Raw genomic sequence first — 17,566 nt, 5'->3', positions numbered from 1 at the left:
ACTCAAAGCCTGGACCCTGACCGCTGCTCAGAGTAGAGCTTCAGCAACACTTCCTGTCTGGAAATGATGCTGCTTCTTTGATAGAGATCTTGATGAAGCTACACATCTCCTCTGCTCACATGTTTCTGCACATTTCACAACTCTCTACTCTGTGTTTGAGTGTGCATGTTGCTTTCTAATACTCATCTTCTGCACGTTCTTCTTTATGTTCATGACCTTTCAAGTTACACTGAATTGAATTAGTTTCACTTTAAGAGAACGTATTCATTCCTCAAACATGTGGTATGAACATTAAACTATCATTAAAAAAATGTGGATTATAATGATTCCCTGTCTTTGTATTTATTTATTACATAATTGAATTTCATATGAGAAATACCTTCTTAAACATCTCAATATCACATCTGATATTTTACAATAGCTCAGGATACATATTATTCTTTGTGCAACATTTGAATTAAAAATACTGCTTTTTGAATTTTAACATCTTCTTGAGTTTTTCATTTGAGCAGGTATAAGTAAAGACACTTTTAAAGTATTTGATGCCATTGGCTATAGTCCAATAAGAATGTATTATTTCCAATTTAGTTATAAAGAGTCAAATCAACAGATAAGAATATAGTAATACATATAGTTTAAAACTATAAGTGTAACAGTGTCTGTAAGTGTGTGTCAGTTTTATTTAGAGTGATTGTGGTTCTGCTTGATGACTCTTGTGTTGTGTTCACTGGATCAGTTCTCCTCATCACAGTCTCTTCACCAACCCTCTGCACCTGCAGCAGGCCGCTTTCACTTCAGTCAAACTGAAGGAGGTTTTTGTACGGCTCTAAATCACTGTGTGAACACTCCACTACCATGGTAGCCCAGGCAGTAGTAATCTCCAGCATCTTCAGCCTTAACACCACTGATGGTTAAAGTGTAGTGAGAACCAGATCTACTGCCACTGAATCGAGACGGAGTTCCAGTGAAGATAGATGATGCCCAGTATATAAGAAGTTTAGGAGCCTGTCCAGGTTTCTGAAGGTACCAACTGAGATCAGCACCAATATCTGAACTCCCTGAGGCGCTGATGGTCACAGTCCCTTCAAGACTAACAGACTTGGATTTGTCAGCCTGAGTCAGAAATTTGTTGGCAGAAGACTCTAAAATAAGAAAGGAAACGTGACCTCGAGAAGAAATGTCAAGTAGCCAACAACGTGAAGATGCAGTTTACATTCAAATAGTTATAAGGCAAAAAGAAAAATATGGACTTAAACTTGAAAAGATTAGACAGAAATAGTGCCACACATGCAATACTACTAAAATGTCAGATGTATTTTCAAAATCTCTCACCCTGACTCAGAAAACCCAACATGACAAAGAGAGTTATTGGCAACATCATCCTGATGCAGTTTTCAGTGGGAGTGCATGGAAACAGTTCAGACTCTCTGTGCCATAAGAACTTAAAACTGTGAGGAGCAGTGATGCATGAAAATCATGCAAAACACATTTAAGAATGCAAACAGAAAAAGCAGAGGTGGGGTGGAGTGGCGGTTAATCATCTCTTGAGTATCTCTTTCATTTAAAAACTTTGACTTCAAATTGTTTTTCTTCTACGCAAACCTTTCTTGCTTTGGTTCCACATCTCATTAAATTGTTTTGGGGTCCGCAGCTGATCCACATTGAACACAACTGACACTTGACTCACTTTGATTTCCCTCCTTGTATTCAGGTCAACTGAGTAGAAACACAGCATGTGTGGCAGAAACACATAAGGAAGGAAATCTTGACTGTTAATGTCTGCTATCTGAATCTTGATTTTTGTCTCATATAAAAGCCTATAGTACACATCAGAAATACTTTCATCATGTGTAGTCATAATGTACACTGTATTTAGTTGTATTACCTGTTTCCTGTCTAAAGTGTACTTTAGATTATGCATATAAAGAGAACTTCATGTCTTCTGTATTTCATTTTATTGTTTCATGTCACTGTGTGCAAAATTGGCCATCTGGAGCGTAAAAGGGAAGAGAACCTGATTGTCAGGGAAATGGACATCTGGGTTTCACTTCCTCTTTTCATTGGGGTTGAACTCGATGAAGTTTCTGTTAAGTTATGCTTTGGCTGGCTGTGCTAGTTCCAGGTGAGCAGTGGTGCATAGAATCTCCTGCAGCAGGTCACAGCTGCAACACAGTGAGTCTAATTTGAGGGAGGTTTTTGTATGACTCTGCATCACTATCCGCTCCCATATAGTTCCTGAATTTTCATCCTGGACTCCACGGATGATCAGAGTGAATCCCGGTTCAGATCCACGGTTGCTGAAATGACTCTGAGTACCAGATTGACGGCTATTTGTTTTGTTTAACAGCCGTTTGGGAGTTGGTCCAGGTTTCTGCAGGTGCCAACTGTGATCATTACTGACTCCTGTTCCGGCTGTGCAGCTCAGAGAGGCTGAGTCCCCCACACCAACAGATACAGGAGACTGAGTCAAGGTTGGATTGGTCACTGATCAAGTTGAGTGGCTTGTGGCTTGGAGGTAGAATGGTCGACCAGTCGGATCAATCCCAGGCTCCTCTGGCCACATGTCCAAGTGACACTGAGCCCCAAGTTGCTCCCCAGAAAGCTGTCCACTGCTTCTAATATTTACAGTGGGTTAAATGCAGTAGTAGAATTTTACTGTTTGTATGTGACCAATAAAGTTTGTTAGAAAATAAAACACTGCATTTATTTTATTATATCAAGAACTGTTCTAACATAAACCTACTACAGTCTATATTTAAAGGTCGGTTAGTGCGCTTGCTGTACAGTCAATTACATCAAATCCTTATCTCACCCAGGAATTGGACTGCCGGTATCACCAGGAAAACCCGTAACATTTTCATTATAGATGTATGCTTGTGTGAGATAAAATATTGAAATAATTTGGTACTTAGCATAAGACTTGGCGCCTAAAAACCAGCTGATGTGTAGGGAAGCACAACAGATATTCAAATTCTGTATGTGGGTGGACACGCATGTGCTTGTGAGAGTTGTCTGTTTCTGTCAGATAAAGATGGATACTGCTATTCTATCTTGTGTTAAAATAGGATAAGGAAAATTCATTTTAATCATTCACATTATGGACAGAACACAGGCCCCACCCCTTCTCTGCTTTGTAGGAGCAAGATACTCAGTCTTTGTAGACATTTTGTACGACTTTAAATGTTTTTTTTCTATTTAAAGTAGTTTTTTTTTCTTTTTATGGCTATGTTTTTTACCCTTTGAGGTTGATTTGTCTCTTTCTGTGGCTGTTTGGTGTCTCTTAGAAGTCAGTTTGTCAGTTTTGCCTCTCCTTGTGTGTATTTTATTGTTCTTTTACATCTCTTTGTGGTTGTGTTGCATCTGTATTTTATGTATCTCTGGTGGTCATTTTTTCATCTCTTTCTGAGGTCATTTTGCATCTCATTGTAGTTGTTTGACTTTCAAACAATGAATGCTATCCCCTTTAAACTCTCAGAAGATCTTGCCCGGGGGCCCCGGACCGCACAGGCTCCTAAACCCGGTAGGTCCCATCAGTAATCCAGACACAAGCCTATAAAGGTCTACCTTTAATAATTTACATACTGTTTGGATGATATTCAATGCCAGAAGTTGTTGGTTTCATGATTAACAACAACACATTCATGTTACACTCTTAAATCATCATATTACATGTATAACTGGAATGTGTGTTCTGGTCAAAAGGAACATAACAGTGTATTTCCAGCGTGTAAATAGTATTCGCAAGTATTCAGTATGTGTGTGTCAACCTGTTGAGTACCATTTGTGTGGGTTTTACTGCATCATGTAGCACATGTTAAAGGCACATTTAGTCAATGTTTTTAAATGTGTTCTAGTGATTGGCTATTCATGCTGGAAAATGAGGTATAAACCAATCTCTTTGGATACTCCAAGCAGGTTAAAACAAGCATTTCCTAATACTGCTTGACTCTATCGTCTTAGGCTTTTCAATACAATTTATGGTTTGAAGGCCATAATTACACAGTTCAGGGAACTGAGAATGAATTGGTACACAAAAACAAATTTGCCTTCTGTTGTGTTAGTAACAAATATAAAACAATGATATACATACTTTTTAAAAGCTGTTAAAAATATAGGACATCACCAATACATAATATACAAAAATAATGCAAAGTCTTCCTCCAGTTGAACATATTCGGACAATTTCATACAGTCTTTGTGTTGTACTCACACCAACACACCGACAGTAAGGTGTCTAGTGTAAAAGGCACACCTAAAGACAAACCGAACATCTAGAAGAAACATCGTAATGATAGAAATGTGGCTTTAAAAAAATGAGATTGTTCAGACGGGTTTGCATAGTTTTTAGAAGAGCCTGCACAGAGAGTCTGATGAGCAGAGGTGTGTAGAGTTTGAGTGTTAATGACAAATGTTTTGGTGCTTGGTAACACCCGAAGCTGCCACCAGAGGGTGGAAACCCATAACAGAAAAAAGATGGTCCTTTTATCTACCTTTATAAAATAATTGAAAGTTACATGTACAGAATCTAGGATCCCATTACTTTTAATAGAATGGGTTCATTTTCAGTAAGACACAGGGTCAAACAGACACACTGATTTGGCTTTCCCAGTGCACAAAGACTGCACTGTCCCATGCTGTGAGCCACAGTCCAGTACTGTATTGGGACACTATAGTTTTCCATGTCATGTTCAAAACTTTCAGGATGCATGTGTGTAACCACCACAGCAACAGCAACCATGGAAACCAGTTGCAAAGGTTCCAGCAAAGGTTATCTAATACAAAATAATTTCATTTTCAGCTCCTAACCGGCCGAGTGAGAAGACATAAAAATGAAGAATGTGTTTGTCCAAACTTAAAGTCTAAAGGGCTCGTACAGTAAATCACTACCTGCTACGGGTAATATAACAAAATATGATAAACAACTAATAAATGGAGATTTCAATGGTCAGCAAGACTATTAATATTCGCTCACTTGCAAATTTAAAACAATCCAGTACTAACAGAGATAATGATTTGCACAACTTGCCACTCCTTGTACAAATGCAGTTTGCAACCCTGAAGGACTTTGCCATCTATTAAAACCAAAAAACACCTCTGAAGGGAAAAGATCCTTTGTGAATACGGCCGTTGGTGTGCAAAGAGTCTTGAACCTTTGCAATTGCAATCCACGCATTCCTGATATGCATATTGTAGTATCCAGTGTCGACATCAACAACAAACACATGCTCTGGCTGCAACAAAAAAGAAAAACCATTACGGCTGTATGCGGATTTAGAAAAAGGCACAAAACGAAAGACAAATCTGGCAGCAGTACAAAAAAACACTGGGAGGAGTGAAGAAGCATGTTGTGAGCCTTTGAAGAACCAAACACTAGCAGGGTGCTGACAGTCATCAAACGGAGACCAGTAGAGGATGCTGGCCGGTTTGGGTGCCATTGGCTTCAGCTCTTATTGTCCTTAGAGACCGGGATTTAGCGGTTGCTCCTCATGGCCTCCTTGGCTGCCAGGATGAGCGGGGTGAGGCTGGACAGAGGTTTGGCCAGCTTCAGGAATGGGTGCTACAGACAGACGGGCAAAGAAGTGCACACATGAAACATAATGGGTTGAGGAATGAATTTTTTGGGGATTGACTCTGAAAGATGTGTGCACAGGGATTTGGACAAAACATGTCACCTTGGACTCTAAGAAATTGAACTAGGCACTCTTATGCTATTTTCTGACATTCTTAGAAATAATCAAGACAATAAAAAACAGTTAATACAATTAATTGAGAAAAAGGTATGTAGATAAAGAGGGATATATTCCTATATTGAGGGTGTAGGCCTTTTCTACCTGCAGCAGTTCTCTGCCTGATCCTCTTTTCTCCACGTCCATCTCAAGACAGCGGGTCAGGAAGGATCTGAAGACCGGAGACAGCTTCTCTGGACTCTGCAGCTCCGGAGTCCCATTGGTGGCGATTAAATACAATGCCTAAGACGAGCACAATAGCAAGTTGAGAAAAGCAGTATAATATGATCTTGAAGCATTTCAGACCTTTTGTTAATACTAATGATCAAATGTGATCCTTAATGATCACAATGGGCAAAATATCGATAGGAAAATCTGAAACTGAACTACGGACTACCTTTCCCATTGGAAGCTAAGAAAAAGTTCTGACATTTTGGAAAATATGTTTATTGCTATCTTGACTAGATTTAGATAGGAAGATCAATACCACGCCCAAATCTGTCCGGTAAAAATGAAGCTACAGCCAGTTAGCTTAGCTTAACACAGAGACTGGCGACAGGTGGAAAAAAAGCCTGGTTCTGTCCAAGAGCATTTCTCTGAAATTTTTTACCCTAAAAGACTAAATTACATAACCAACTGAAAATAATTGCTAGATGCCACCAAACACTAAAATGGCCGCCACCTGTCCATTCTTTCTCCCAGCACACACTCACCCTGAGAGGGTTCTCGTTGAGATATGGAGGCTCTCCCTCCACCATCTCTATGGCCATAATCCCCAAAGACCAAATGTCCACTTTGGGCCCGTAGGCTTTCCTGGTAACCACCTCTGGAGCCATCCAGTACGGGGTTCCCACCATGGTGCTGCGTTTGCTCTGCTCAGGCGTAATCTGGGCGCAGAAGCCAAAGTCGGCTGCAAAGAGAGAAAAGAATTGTTGAGATCAACTTATTCATGATACTTACCATAGTTAAGATTAAAAGTAAATCAGCAAATGAAAATAAAGTGTGGCAATAGTATTCAGTAAGATATATGCGAGTGCTCTCCCTTACTGAGTTTGACCGATCCGTCCATCCCCAGCAATACGTTGTCACTCTTGATGTCTCTGTGGATGACCTGGTTGGCATGAAGAAACTCCAGAGCCTGGAGGACCTGGACGCAGAGAGGGAGGAAAGTTAGGATCCCCCAATACATCCCCCAGCATAAGCACACATGTGACACTATACACATTCCTGCCAATCTGATCACACTATCCAGCTGACCGACAGGTGGCAGGAATGTACAATAGGTAGATAGCAATTTGCCAGCAAATGCAGGGAAGACAAAGAAAACTGCAAGCTTGTTAACATGGATTTGAACTATTCAGTTTTTAAACATTTATTACAGATCGACTTTGCAAATGTTTTATGAGGAAGGAAATGCATTTATTACATTTTTTAGATCTCAAGGACAATACATTTTTGTAAGTAACTCTTACAAGACATATGATAAATACGGGCTCTGGTCAATAAATGATCCAAAAGCTAACATGAGAGGATGTACTGTAAGTAGTTCATAATGTCTTATTGTAGTAATATGCGAGAATTGGATTATGTGACACAGGTGCTTTTACTGGTTTTCACTGATGCTTTATAGTTTTTTTTGTTGTTTTTTTTTATTTACAACGACGCTAAGTTGTCTGAAAAGAATCCTACCTCTCTGCAGACGGCGGCGATCTGAGCCTCGTCCATGCAGGTCTCTGTCACAACATCAGTTAGGGAGCCACCAGCCAGGTACTCCATCACCACGAAAAGCTCGTCTCCCACGAGGAAACTAAAGAAAGTATGCACACACACACACACACACACACACACACACACACACACGCACACACACAGTCAAATCCACATAGCAGTCGACTCACAGTTGGTGCTGTGGATGTGTGCTGTATGTCTGTCTGTACTGTATGTGTTACGTCGGTGTTACCTATCTACGAAGTTGACAATGTTGGGGTTCTTCATCTCCTTCATGACCAGGATCTCATTGATAATCAGCTCTTTCTTCGGCTGCTTCTGCAAGTTGATCTGTTTGATGGCCACCTGCAGAACACAACATCCTGTAAAAGTGGTACAGCCTATACACGCAAGCTTTATAGGGAATGGCAAGAAACAACCAATCACCTTGCTACTAGTCTATAGCGTATGAATACTTTTAACTTGTTGTAATTTAGACTGTCAAATTTGGAAGCTGCCTAGAGAGAACACAGACGATAGATAGATAGATAGATAGATAGATAGATAGATAGATAGATAGATAGATAGATAGATAGATAAGGTTTCTAGTGCATATTTTGAACACAAATCTTGTTGCAAGAGGAAGATAATCCTCTCTTGCTATTTTGTATGTTACAGAAACCTAACAAATGCAAAATATCTGTACTGAAACAAAGAAGCCTTCCTTAAACTATAACAAGAATTATAAAATATAATAATAACAGAATAACCACTTCAACCAACACTGATTTTTTTAAGTTACTTTCCATTGCTTCAACCCTACCAGTGATGTTCGGGTCATTTTTGCAGAGACAGAGACACAGGAAGAAGTAACCTTACCTCTTGTCCTGTGGCAACATCTATGGCCGTGTAAACTGTGCCAGATGCCCTGAAAGTAAGAAACAGTAAGAAGTGAAATAACCTTTACAGTTTTATCAGATTGGTAAACGACAGTGGACACGACTGGAGCTAAATGTGCAAAACTCCAGTCTGCATAGCAGCGGTTCATGTGGACCAAAGTCTAGGTCAATTTTCACTGCTTGAACACAGTTTTCAAAACTCTACACACTTATCCTATGACTTTAACCACAACTTGCACTACACTGTGGATGTAGAGCACTTTGTTCAAATGCTAACACACTGCTGGAAAAAGTAATGGAGGTGGAAGCAATGTAAATACATTACTTGGTGTTTAGAGATGATGCAGTTGCATGGCAAAAGAGGAAATCTTTGTTATTACGTACCTTTAGTTTTTAACTTTTAATCCAGTCATTACATAAACTACTACAGGCAAAATATAATGATATATCTTTTGAAGCAAACTGATGATTTTCATTCCTTTTTGTATACTACAAAAACTGATATAAGATCAAAATGTTCATGTGAAAGAATTTGACTCTTTTCTTTAAAGAAACTATTTACAGGTGTGAAGTCACTAAAGGTTTTCAAACTGTAAAGATGCAAAGTTTTTAATTTGTGTATTGGTGTTTGATGCCAGTGTTTTTACTCTTAGTGTGTTCTGAGTGACAGTGTGTGTTATTTCGGTGAGGATTGTTCATTGTGTTCAGTTGCACTGAGCCTGTTTTGAGACGTGTGTGAAGAGTTGTGGTGCTTGGACTTTTGTGATGTGGGTGATGTGAGCTGTTTAGATCAGGTGACTTTTGGTAATGCAGACTGTTAGAGTTTTGCACATGTGGCTTCAGTTGTGACCACTGTCGTTTACCAATAAAAAAAAATAAAAAAAACCTGTAACAACCTTCCCCTTTTGCTCTGTTTGGACTAGCAACCCTCTCAACAGCTTCCATCAAATTCTTGAACATTTTCAGTGTTCTAATTATCTTGAATTCTGACTCACCCCTGGCCGATCTTCTCATAGCGGGTGTATTTCTTCTTAGGATCTCCGATGCTGACAATTGTTCCTAGGAGTCATCAAGAAATAGTCAGCTCTACTGGATCCCAAAATAGATGCGGCTCTGCCCGCGATTTGTCATTTCTGGCGTGTACAGTATGTGCGTGTGTGTTTTACATACTGAGTTTCTCCATGATCTCCTCGTCGGTCATCTTGCCTCCTCCTCCCTTCTTCTTCTGTTTGTCGCCTGCCTTAGAGGCGCCGTCTACCTCTGGAGCTGGGAGTGGGTCTATCACCGACCTTGTGTACATCTGACAGAACACAGGAACAAATTCAGGAATACTGACATGGGGTGATTTGTACATTCTTATTTTTAGCTGCTTGTAAATAGTAAATAGTATTGGAAATTTTAAAGTTTTTAAAAACAACACATCACAATCTTTCTATCTTGACTCACTGATTTTGTGTGTTCTGGCCGCGGTGCCACAATTGGAGGTGGTGAGTCATCATCTTCATCATCGTCTCTGTCCTTTCCACCTGATGGAGAGGTCGCTGAACCCTGCTTGCCTGACTGCAACAGCAAACATACGCAGATTAGGGACAGTCAGAAACCATGAATGTATTCAATTCAATGTTATGAAAGAGTGAAGTAATGAATTAAATCCTCACCAACTGTGAGTCTTTATCTGAAAGAGATTAAGCATGAGGACAGATGAGTGTGTCTGCACAGTTGCAACATTAAACTTTGATTTATTTGCGCAGCTAAATAAAACTGACCCGAGGCGGAAAAGCTGAGGTATTTCTGTTTTCCACTGGTGGAGTCGTAGAACTTCAGAATGTCGAGGACGGCCTGAGGATTCTGTTTCTGTTCTGATTTACTGATGTTGGAAGTCTGCAGTAGACGGGCCCACTGCTCTGGCATGCCCTGGACAAACGCACAAACACACATAAACAAAAAAAAACTATACAGAGATCTACCTATAAAATACACTTTAAGAGTTCAATGAGTAAATTGATATAATTATCATGTCTATATGGTACATATGTAGCTGAAAATAAGTGAGACTTTGAAAAGAGCCAGACTAGCTGTTTACAGTCCTAATGCTAAGCTAAGCTAATTGGTACAAGACAAGCTACACATTTATTGTAGAGACATGAGAGCCATGTCAATCTTCTCATCCGATTCAGCAAGAAAGAAAATAAGTGTATTTCCAAAATGTTCGAAGTTTGAATGGTGCAGAGAGCCAAATTCTGGTCTGTAAACTGCCCCAATTATAAACAGGCATATTGCACATTATTATTCAAGGTTAGATACTTACAGTGAACTCTCCAGTGACAGAATCAAAACCCACATGGATGGTGTGTTCAAAGTCTGAGGGGGAGGAGATCTCAGGCCTGTCCTTGTCGCGGTCCTTCTTCCTGCCTCCTGCAAGTAAAGGTTAAGGGTCAAAGTGTTGGTCCTCTGCTGCACTGCATCTTTTTCTGCACAAATGTGTGTCCACGTAAATGTGTGTGTTCTCCTCATCTCTCACCTTTCTCAGGGGCAAACATCGAGATGATCTTGTTTCTGGACTTCCTCTCCTCCGGCACTGACGGCAGTGGCCGAGAGTTGTGATTGGCCGACTGGGGGTCCTTGGCTCCTCCTCCTTGGCTGCTCATCCTGACAGGGGGGGCGGGGGGCTTATCCTCACACACTCCGCTGTCACACATCTACACACACGTACACCTAAACGGACAATATGAGACAATGCATACAAGAAATACAGTAAGTCAGTTGCACACTCAGTTTCTGGTTCACTTCTTCCTGTTTTTTTTACATTTCACAATGCTAGTCAAAGCTACACATGTTAGCCCAAAATGCTGCTGAGAAACGACTGTAAATCTACAGAAGCTTAGCCTACATTACATACAGAGAAAGAAACAACTCAACAACAAATTAAAGGAAAACTCTTACAGACCTAACTAATCCATCCATGCCCCAATCTGTGGGTCAGCACCGAGTGTTGGAGCGAAGGGAACAGAGAGTGTGAACAGGAAGCAACGCTGAATGGGCAAAGTGACGTGTTGAGTCTTGTTCACGGTTACACATGAATGAGGAAGGAAAAGGGGCAGAGAGAGAGAGAGAGAGAGAGGGGGGGGGGAGTGTCTAAGAGTTAGAGACAGCCTTAGAATGATATGACAACTGGAGCTAAAGGGAGAGGAGTGAAAAGAAAAACAGCCCGGTAAGGAGTGAATCGGAGCTGGATAGAGTGAAACCTCAGTAACACAATGAAGACAACAGTCAAGTACTGTACTTAGGGAATGTTCCAGTATTTATACTTGATTTCATGCTACTTCATACTTTCCCTCCACTACATGTGATAATGTTTTAAAATGCGATGCATTGATGTCTATTAAACCAGTGGTTTTCCAATGTTATAGGCTTGCTTTTGACATTTAAGTTGGATTGTGAATAAAGTATGTTTACTCATAATATAGTATTTTAAAATTGATGTATTGATTCTTAAATTGAGTACTTCTTCTTCCACCACAGCAAATCCTCTTTTTATCCATTACACTAATATGGTGAAATTGTAGACAGACAGACAGACAGACAGACAGAGACAGAGACAGACACAGACACACACACACACACACACACACACTCACACCTCTCTTACAGTCTTGCAGAGCTTGCAAGTAGTTTGATCGACTCTGAGCTGTACCCTGCATTCTTGGTGACATCACAGAGGGGAAACAGGAAGCAAACAAAAGTTTTCCTCACTTCCTGTGTCTGACCGCCAATGACACACCACATATTAAACCCGGATAACAGACATGGCTCAGGTACAGTGGGTATGCCTATGACCTCTTCTTCCCACATAAATCCTCCTCCTGAAACAGCTCTGCTAACATGATTCCCCTCTGATTCAAACTACCATGAAATAAGTTCATTCAGGAAAACTGGGACATGCAGAGACCCGGCTCCATCGTGGCATCCCGATCGTACTGTTACTTGACAGGCAGCGTGGTCTGTGTCGACAGAGCTCCGGACTCAGACAGGACGAGGGGAGACGGACTATGTTTGCAACGGGGATGCTTGGTGTTCAAATATAGTCAAAGTTGATGGACGTTGCCTGAATTTTATGTTAATATGCCAGCTATTTTAATAGTATAAAGGGACTACAACTGCTTTTTGTTGTGTAAACCTAAGTTGCATAATGGCGATTTATGAACCTTGAACCTGAGAAGATATCTTGATACAGACTCCTTTCTTTGACACATTAACCAACACACACATTAGGCCTTTGAGGTAATTGAAAAAGCCATTTCCCACATAGTGAGAGTCAACAGGCCATTTGCTGACACATCAGCACTAACTTGCCTCAATGATAAATGATCTCTGCATTATTTCTGAAACATTCATTGTACTGTAAGTCAAATGTTTTATGATGGAAGCTATACTAGCTGTCACTACTACTGACTCTACTAAACTATTCCTTTCATACACCACATTTCCCATATCTTTAGTTTTCTATACTGTTTGTTTCTGCATTACATTTGCACTATTTAGAATGTGTCATTGTATAGTATCTGTATATATTACATTACATATAGATTACTTGTCTTTTTTTATCTTTATTTGTATTACTTGTCTTTTATTTTATACTTGTTGTACCTGTCTTTTTTGCACCGTGGGTCAGATAGTAAAGATTTTCGATTCCTCTGTATGTCTGGCACATATAACACATACAATAAAGTTGACTTATCTACTATGCAATGATTTTGAATCACAGGATGGCTGTGAGCTATCTAAAGTGGCTTTTCACAACTTAAATCATGTAAGCTAATCAAACCTTATATTGACCAATGTGGCACATCATTATAAAAACACTACCCAATGAGCTAGTCCCCCCTTACAGAACATGAAACTCAAGCTCTCTTTACACCCCCAAACACATTTTCATTGCCTTTGTCTCGTCCATAACAGCTACTAAATACTCACCTGTTTGTTTCCTCTTCTGCCTCCTACAGAAGACCAAGTAAACAATAAATACTGTTGTATTCCCAGTGAGTGTATGCACCTCTTTCTCCAGTGCTCATTTATCTACTTGGCTCGCACTTTTCCTTACCCCTCTTTTCTTTTCTAAAGGCAGGTCTTAGCAGGCGGCCTCATTCCTCAGCGATTTTGGATGGGACAAGTGTATTCTTGCCCCGGCAGGATAAAATTAGACCCAGTCCAGCCTTAATGTGCATTTTCTAAGTCAGTGTGTGCGTGTGTGTTGGACTGAATGTTGGGTGCTGGCTGGCTAGGCTGAGACAAGTTGTCCCTCAGTTGGAATTCCATAGCTGCAGGGCTTGGGCGTGTTCTCCTGTCCACACACACTTACACACGCTCCTCCTTATTCCCTGCCCTAAAACACACACTTCCCATGCCAACAGGGGTTCCATTGTGAAGACTTGAACATCTTTTATGTAGCTTTGAGGTAAGCTTACTGAGCGTAGCATAACAACTTTGAGGGGTGCTGGCAGGTGAACAGATCAGCAGCCAGTACCGCAGGCTACATGCTCGTGTGTTTCTCTTACTGCACACACCCTAGCACTACTTACATGATTAATGGATGAATTAGCTAAATTGTTAGCAGAGATCGTGGCTTAATCATTAACTTAATTTTGGGACATTTTGGGAAATATTGTTTCTTGCCAAGACTTAGAGAAGATCCATACAAGCTGGAGTCAGAAACCGGTTAGCTTAGCTTAACCCAAAAACACAGCAAGAAAAATGAACAATTCTGCCTCTAACGTGGGCCGTGGGCTATGTTACTGTGCTATGCCAAGTTACTGGCTTCATACTGGGCCAAGCTAACTAACTCTGTTTCCAGTCTTAATGCTAAGCTAAGGTAACCTCGCCTAGCTTCAGATTTTTATCATATGGATCTTCTAATCTAACTCTTGGCAAAAAAAGTGAATGTTCCTATTTCCCACAATGTCAAACTATTCCTTTAAGCCATTTATCAAGTACAAAGGCCAAAGATTGGTGGTTACAGCTTCAGAAATGTGAACCGTTGCTTGCTTTCCTCTATTATAGAATATACAATATGGATTTGAAATGAAAAGCATTTACATGCATTTAGTTACAGTACATGAAGACGCTGACTACATTTTTGGCCTAACAGCAATCCTTGGTGCATAATGTGGTCTTGGTGCAATTTACAGTTTTTATCTCAGAGAGTTTCACTCAGTGAGACGGCTACTGTACAGATGTCAATTTTGTCTCTTGCTAATAAACACTATGAGGTACTTTGGCCATTATTTTATCATATCATTTATTTTAAAGGTCCCATGACATGGTGCTCTTTGGATGCTTTTGTATAGGCCTTAGTGGCCCCCGAATACTATATCCGAAGTATCTTTTATATAGACCTTAGTGGTCCCCTAATACCATATCCGAAGTCTCTTTTATATAGACCTTAGTGGTTCCCTAACTAGAGCCAGTCCCACAATGAGCTTTACTTAGGATGCGCCATTCCTGAGTCTTTAGATTAAGAGGAGAAGGGGGGGGGGGCCTTCACCAACTGCCACTTTGCTCGTTTGAAAGAAATGATGTATTTTAATGATGACATAACCTTGCCCCTTATGACCTCATTAGTAGCAAGATTCCAGATTGGCCCATCTAAGCTTTCATTTTCTCAAAGGCAGAGCAGGATACCCAGGGTTTGGTCTTCACTTATCGCCATTTCTAGCCACTGGGGGACCATAGTTAGGCTGGGGAAACACACATTAATGTTAAAAAAAAAACTCATAAAGTGAAATTTTTTAATGGGAGTCTCTCATTTTATGTTGGAACAAGCTAATGTTTGGTGTTTATTTTGTTCCTAGTCGTTATAGCTCTATTGATGTGAATATGTTCCATTTTTAATAGCAGGCTGCACTTTTGCTTCGCATTGCTCTATCTATGCTTTTATTTTTCTAATTCATTCCCTCAAACTCTACATGCTTGCTAACCACACTGACTTTTTCATATCCAGACAGCATCCAACTGCATCTCTCATCTGTTCTTAATTCACAGAAGCTCTCTTTTCATCATGGCTGTGCCTCAGAGCCTCTCTCCATCAGAGTTCTCTCGCTGCATCAGAGCACTTTCTATTCCCTGTGGCTGGCCGCCATCAAGGGAAGCCCACTTCCTCATCCTGGAACTTCCCGAGCCCCAGAGGGTCACAGGACCGGGCCGGCCAACCAGAACGCAGCAAACGCAGCCACCGAGCTGTTTACAGGAAGTGGACAGCAGGCCTTTTGTATTCAGCTTCTATAAAAGGAAATTCTGCATAGGACTTCCTGGAAGGAGTGATGAAGCCGACACACACACACACACACACAAACAATTCATTCACACACACAGAAACACACAGATAGACATACAAAAAAACACACACACACTTGTTCTATATATGTGCACACACACTCCCTCTACAGTTCACGTCACTGATTATTGGTCTGGCAGTGAATGATGGGTAAACACACAGCCCAGCTGCACACCAGCACTTGAACACCTTATCCTGTTATTCCAACAGCTGCCCCACCCCTGTGTCAACATTTCTGACAAATCAAACGACCAACCTGGCACCCTGAAATCCCAGGTTGCACTAATGTTTGTACAAGGTACAAAACCAAGCTCTCGACTCATAGTCGACGTCTGTTAATTTCAGGTTCTAGTGATGAATAAGTAGTCATGAATGACTGAGGAGGCCCTGCAAATGCCTACAAGGCATGAGCCCAAACTTCCCCAGTCACATTCTTCCATTACATTTTCTCTTGTCTTCCTACATGAAGACCTAAATGCTGTTAAAAGCCAAGTACAGTACACATCTGGTGTCCATGTGGTTGTTTGCAAGTAAAAACATTTAGTAGGTAGTACAGGTGGTAAGCAACTAAACATAGGTACAATTATTTAGAGAACTATACATTACATCTAGCCAGTTTACTGCTTCTTTTGCAGTTGTGATCATTGCCAAACCTGAGCTGACAGCATGCAAAGAAATGTGTAGCTATACATAGATTATACTGTGCACTGTTGCACAGAATAACAAAGTAATAGTCAATCTTACAAAAAACACGTTTTACACCCATGTCTTCTGCTTTATTCAATTACATTTTTATTAAAACCAGCTTCGGAACTGTTTCAAATATTCACATGTCCCTTTAAGTAAAGTAGGCCAGACTCCATTGCCTCTTGTTACAGAGGTTGTTTGTTATGTGTTATTACAATACTACAGAGTCCCCGTAAACTACCATACTTTGGTTTGAATTTCAAAGAAAGCAAGCCACAATATCCACTATATAGCACTAGGATCTGGATCTCGTGACTGCTGTAGCCTACTTTATTTTTATCTCCTAGGGAGACTAGCAAAGTGTCTCCTCTACAGTTAAAGAAGAAGCCACTCAGGCCAACTGCTTCCTGTGCCTAATTAAAGTAAGTAGTAACAAAACTATTACCAAACAATCCATGTTTTTGTAAAACTGATTGATTGGCTGTGTTGAATGAGCAAATGTAAACTTACCGGTTGCTGTCAGCCACAAAAGAAATCCACCGCACTCCGGCCGAAACTCCCGAAACTCCGCCCCGTCTGACGCTGAGATTTCAAAAGCTTCCCTGGAGGTGAGAAAAACGATTTCGTTTTTAATCACACACTTTAATCCTGTCTCTCTCCCCGAATGCTACAGTCTCCTTGCTTGGCCCGGGGAAGAACCTGGCGTGGATGAAGCGGAAGGTCGTAAAAACAAAGAGATGAATCTGAACCACACGGCTTCCGTAGCGCTCATTAGACAAACCCTGAACGAACCGGACAAAACGCAGAGAGCGCGTAAAGTTCGTGTAGTTGCCAAAAAGCAAAGAGCTCCCGCTTTGCACCAATGCTGTGCACTGGCACTACGTCGGGCTGTAAAAGTAGACGGACACACACCGGAAACAAGGTGACTTTGATTTCAGTATAAAAATGAAGAAAAAAAAATTATTAAAAGAATCTGTCAAAATCTACCGTGAACTCTATAAAGTAGAATATACATGTTGTATTGTTATTAATATTTTTATTTATTTAAATACATCTTGTTGATCTGTACCATTATACAATGTTTGTATATTTGAATGTTTTTTTAAGTAAATAAAGAAAATCTTTTCAGTTAGTAGTATTTGAAATGTAATGTTGCAATACTTTCACCATACATGTTTGCAGTTCGGGCTGAATGTTGCAATGATGTTTAAAAACGA

The 17,566-nt window shown here is 40.4% G+C and overlaps 2 protein-coding genes across 8 annotated transcripts in view; one reads left to right on the top strand and one right to left on the bottom strand.

Annotated features, from left to right (window-relative positions):
• Positions 1 to 17,566, top strand: part of hltf (helicase-like transcription factor) — a 35,120-nt gene that overhangs the window by 3,952 nt on the left and 13,602 nt on the right. Inside the window, exon 1 of one of the 3 annotated variants that reach the window (XM_034858419.1) lies at positions 16,753 to 16,771. The exons of 1 other annotated variant lie outside the window; for it this stretch is intronic. The gene's annotated coding sequence lies outside the window, so the exon portion shown is untranslated. Of the gene's footprint in view, positions 1 to 16,752; positions 16,772 to 17,083; positions 17,272 to 17,566 lie in introns of those variants that run through there. One more of the 3 variants, XM_034858417.1, reaches the window with a different exon arrangement.
• Positions 3,550 to 17,104, bottom strand: LOC117935857 (serine/threonine-protein kinase PAK 2-like). Of its 5 annotated transcripts, none has more exons than XM_034858423.1 (16): positions 13,307 to 13,658; positions 11,274 to 11,391; positions 10,854 to 11,047; positions 10,641 to 10,747; positions 10,099 to 10,246; positions 9,991 to 10,007; positions 9,779 to 9,892; positions 9,503 to 9,632; positions 9,328 to 9,391; positions 8,313 to 8,361; positions 7,687 to 7,799; positions 7,416 to 7,533; positions 6,774 to 6,873; positions 6,440 to 6,636; positions 5,832 to 5,969; positions 3,550 to 5,557 (listed from the first exon to the last, which is right to left on the bottom strand). In XM_034858423.1, exons 3-16 carry the CDS (start codon positions 11,029 to 11,031, stop codon positions 5,471 to 5,473), a joined length of 1,560 nt encoding a protein of 519 aa, XP_034714314.1. In that variant the 5' UTR covers positions 11,032 to 11,047; positions 11,274 to 11,391; positions 13,307 to 13,658; the 3' UTR covers positions 3,550 to 5,470. The 5 variants fall into 5 exon arrangements, with proteins under 5 accessions (XP_034714314.1, XP_034714312.1, XP_034714315.1 ...); XM_034858421.1 differs by having other exon boundaries at positions 11,280 to 11,391; positions 13,307 to 13,656; XM_034858424.1 differs by lacking the exons at positions 11,274 to 11,391; positions 13,307 to 13,658 and adding an exon at positions 16,860 to 17,104.

Source organism: Etheostoma cragini, chromosome 20 (assembly GCF_013103735.1).
Source record: "Etheostoma cragini isolate CJK2018 chromosome 20, CSU_Ecrag_1.0, whole genome shotgun sequence".
NCBI classification, from domain to species: Eukaryota; Metazoa; Chordata; class Actinopteri; order Perciformes; family Percidae; genus Etheostoma; species Etheostoma cragini.
The sequence above is the reverse complement of the archived record's forward strand: the minus strand, read 5'-3'. Positions and strand labels throughout refer to the sequence as shown.

Coding starts and splice junctions, on each gene's coding strand:
- LOC117935857 (XM_034858424.1), bottom strand. CDS start 11,031: ATGTGTGACAGCGGAGTGTGTGAGGATAAGCCCCCCGCCCCCCCTGTC. Junction 9,633..9,778: donor GGCCAGAACACACAAAATCA/GTGAGTCAAGAT, acceptor GTGTTCTGTCAG/ATGTACACAAGGTCGGTGAT. Junction 7,534..7,686: donor ATTGTCAACTTCGTAGATAG/GTAACACCGACG, acceptor TACTTTCTTTAG/TTTCCTCGTGGGAGACGAGC.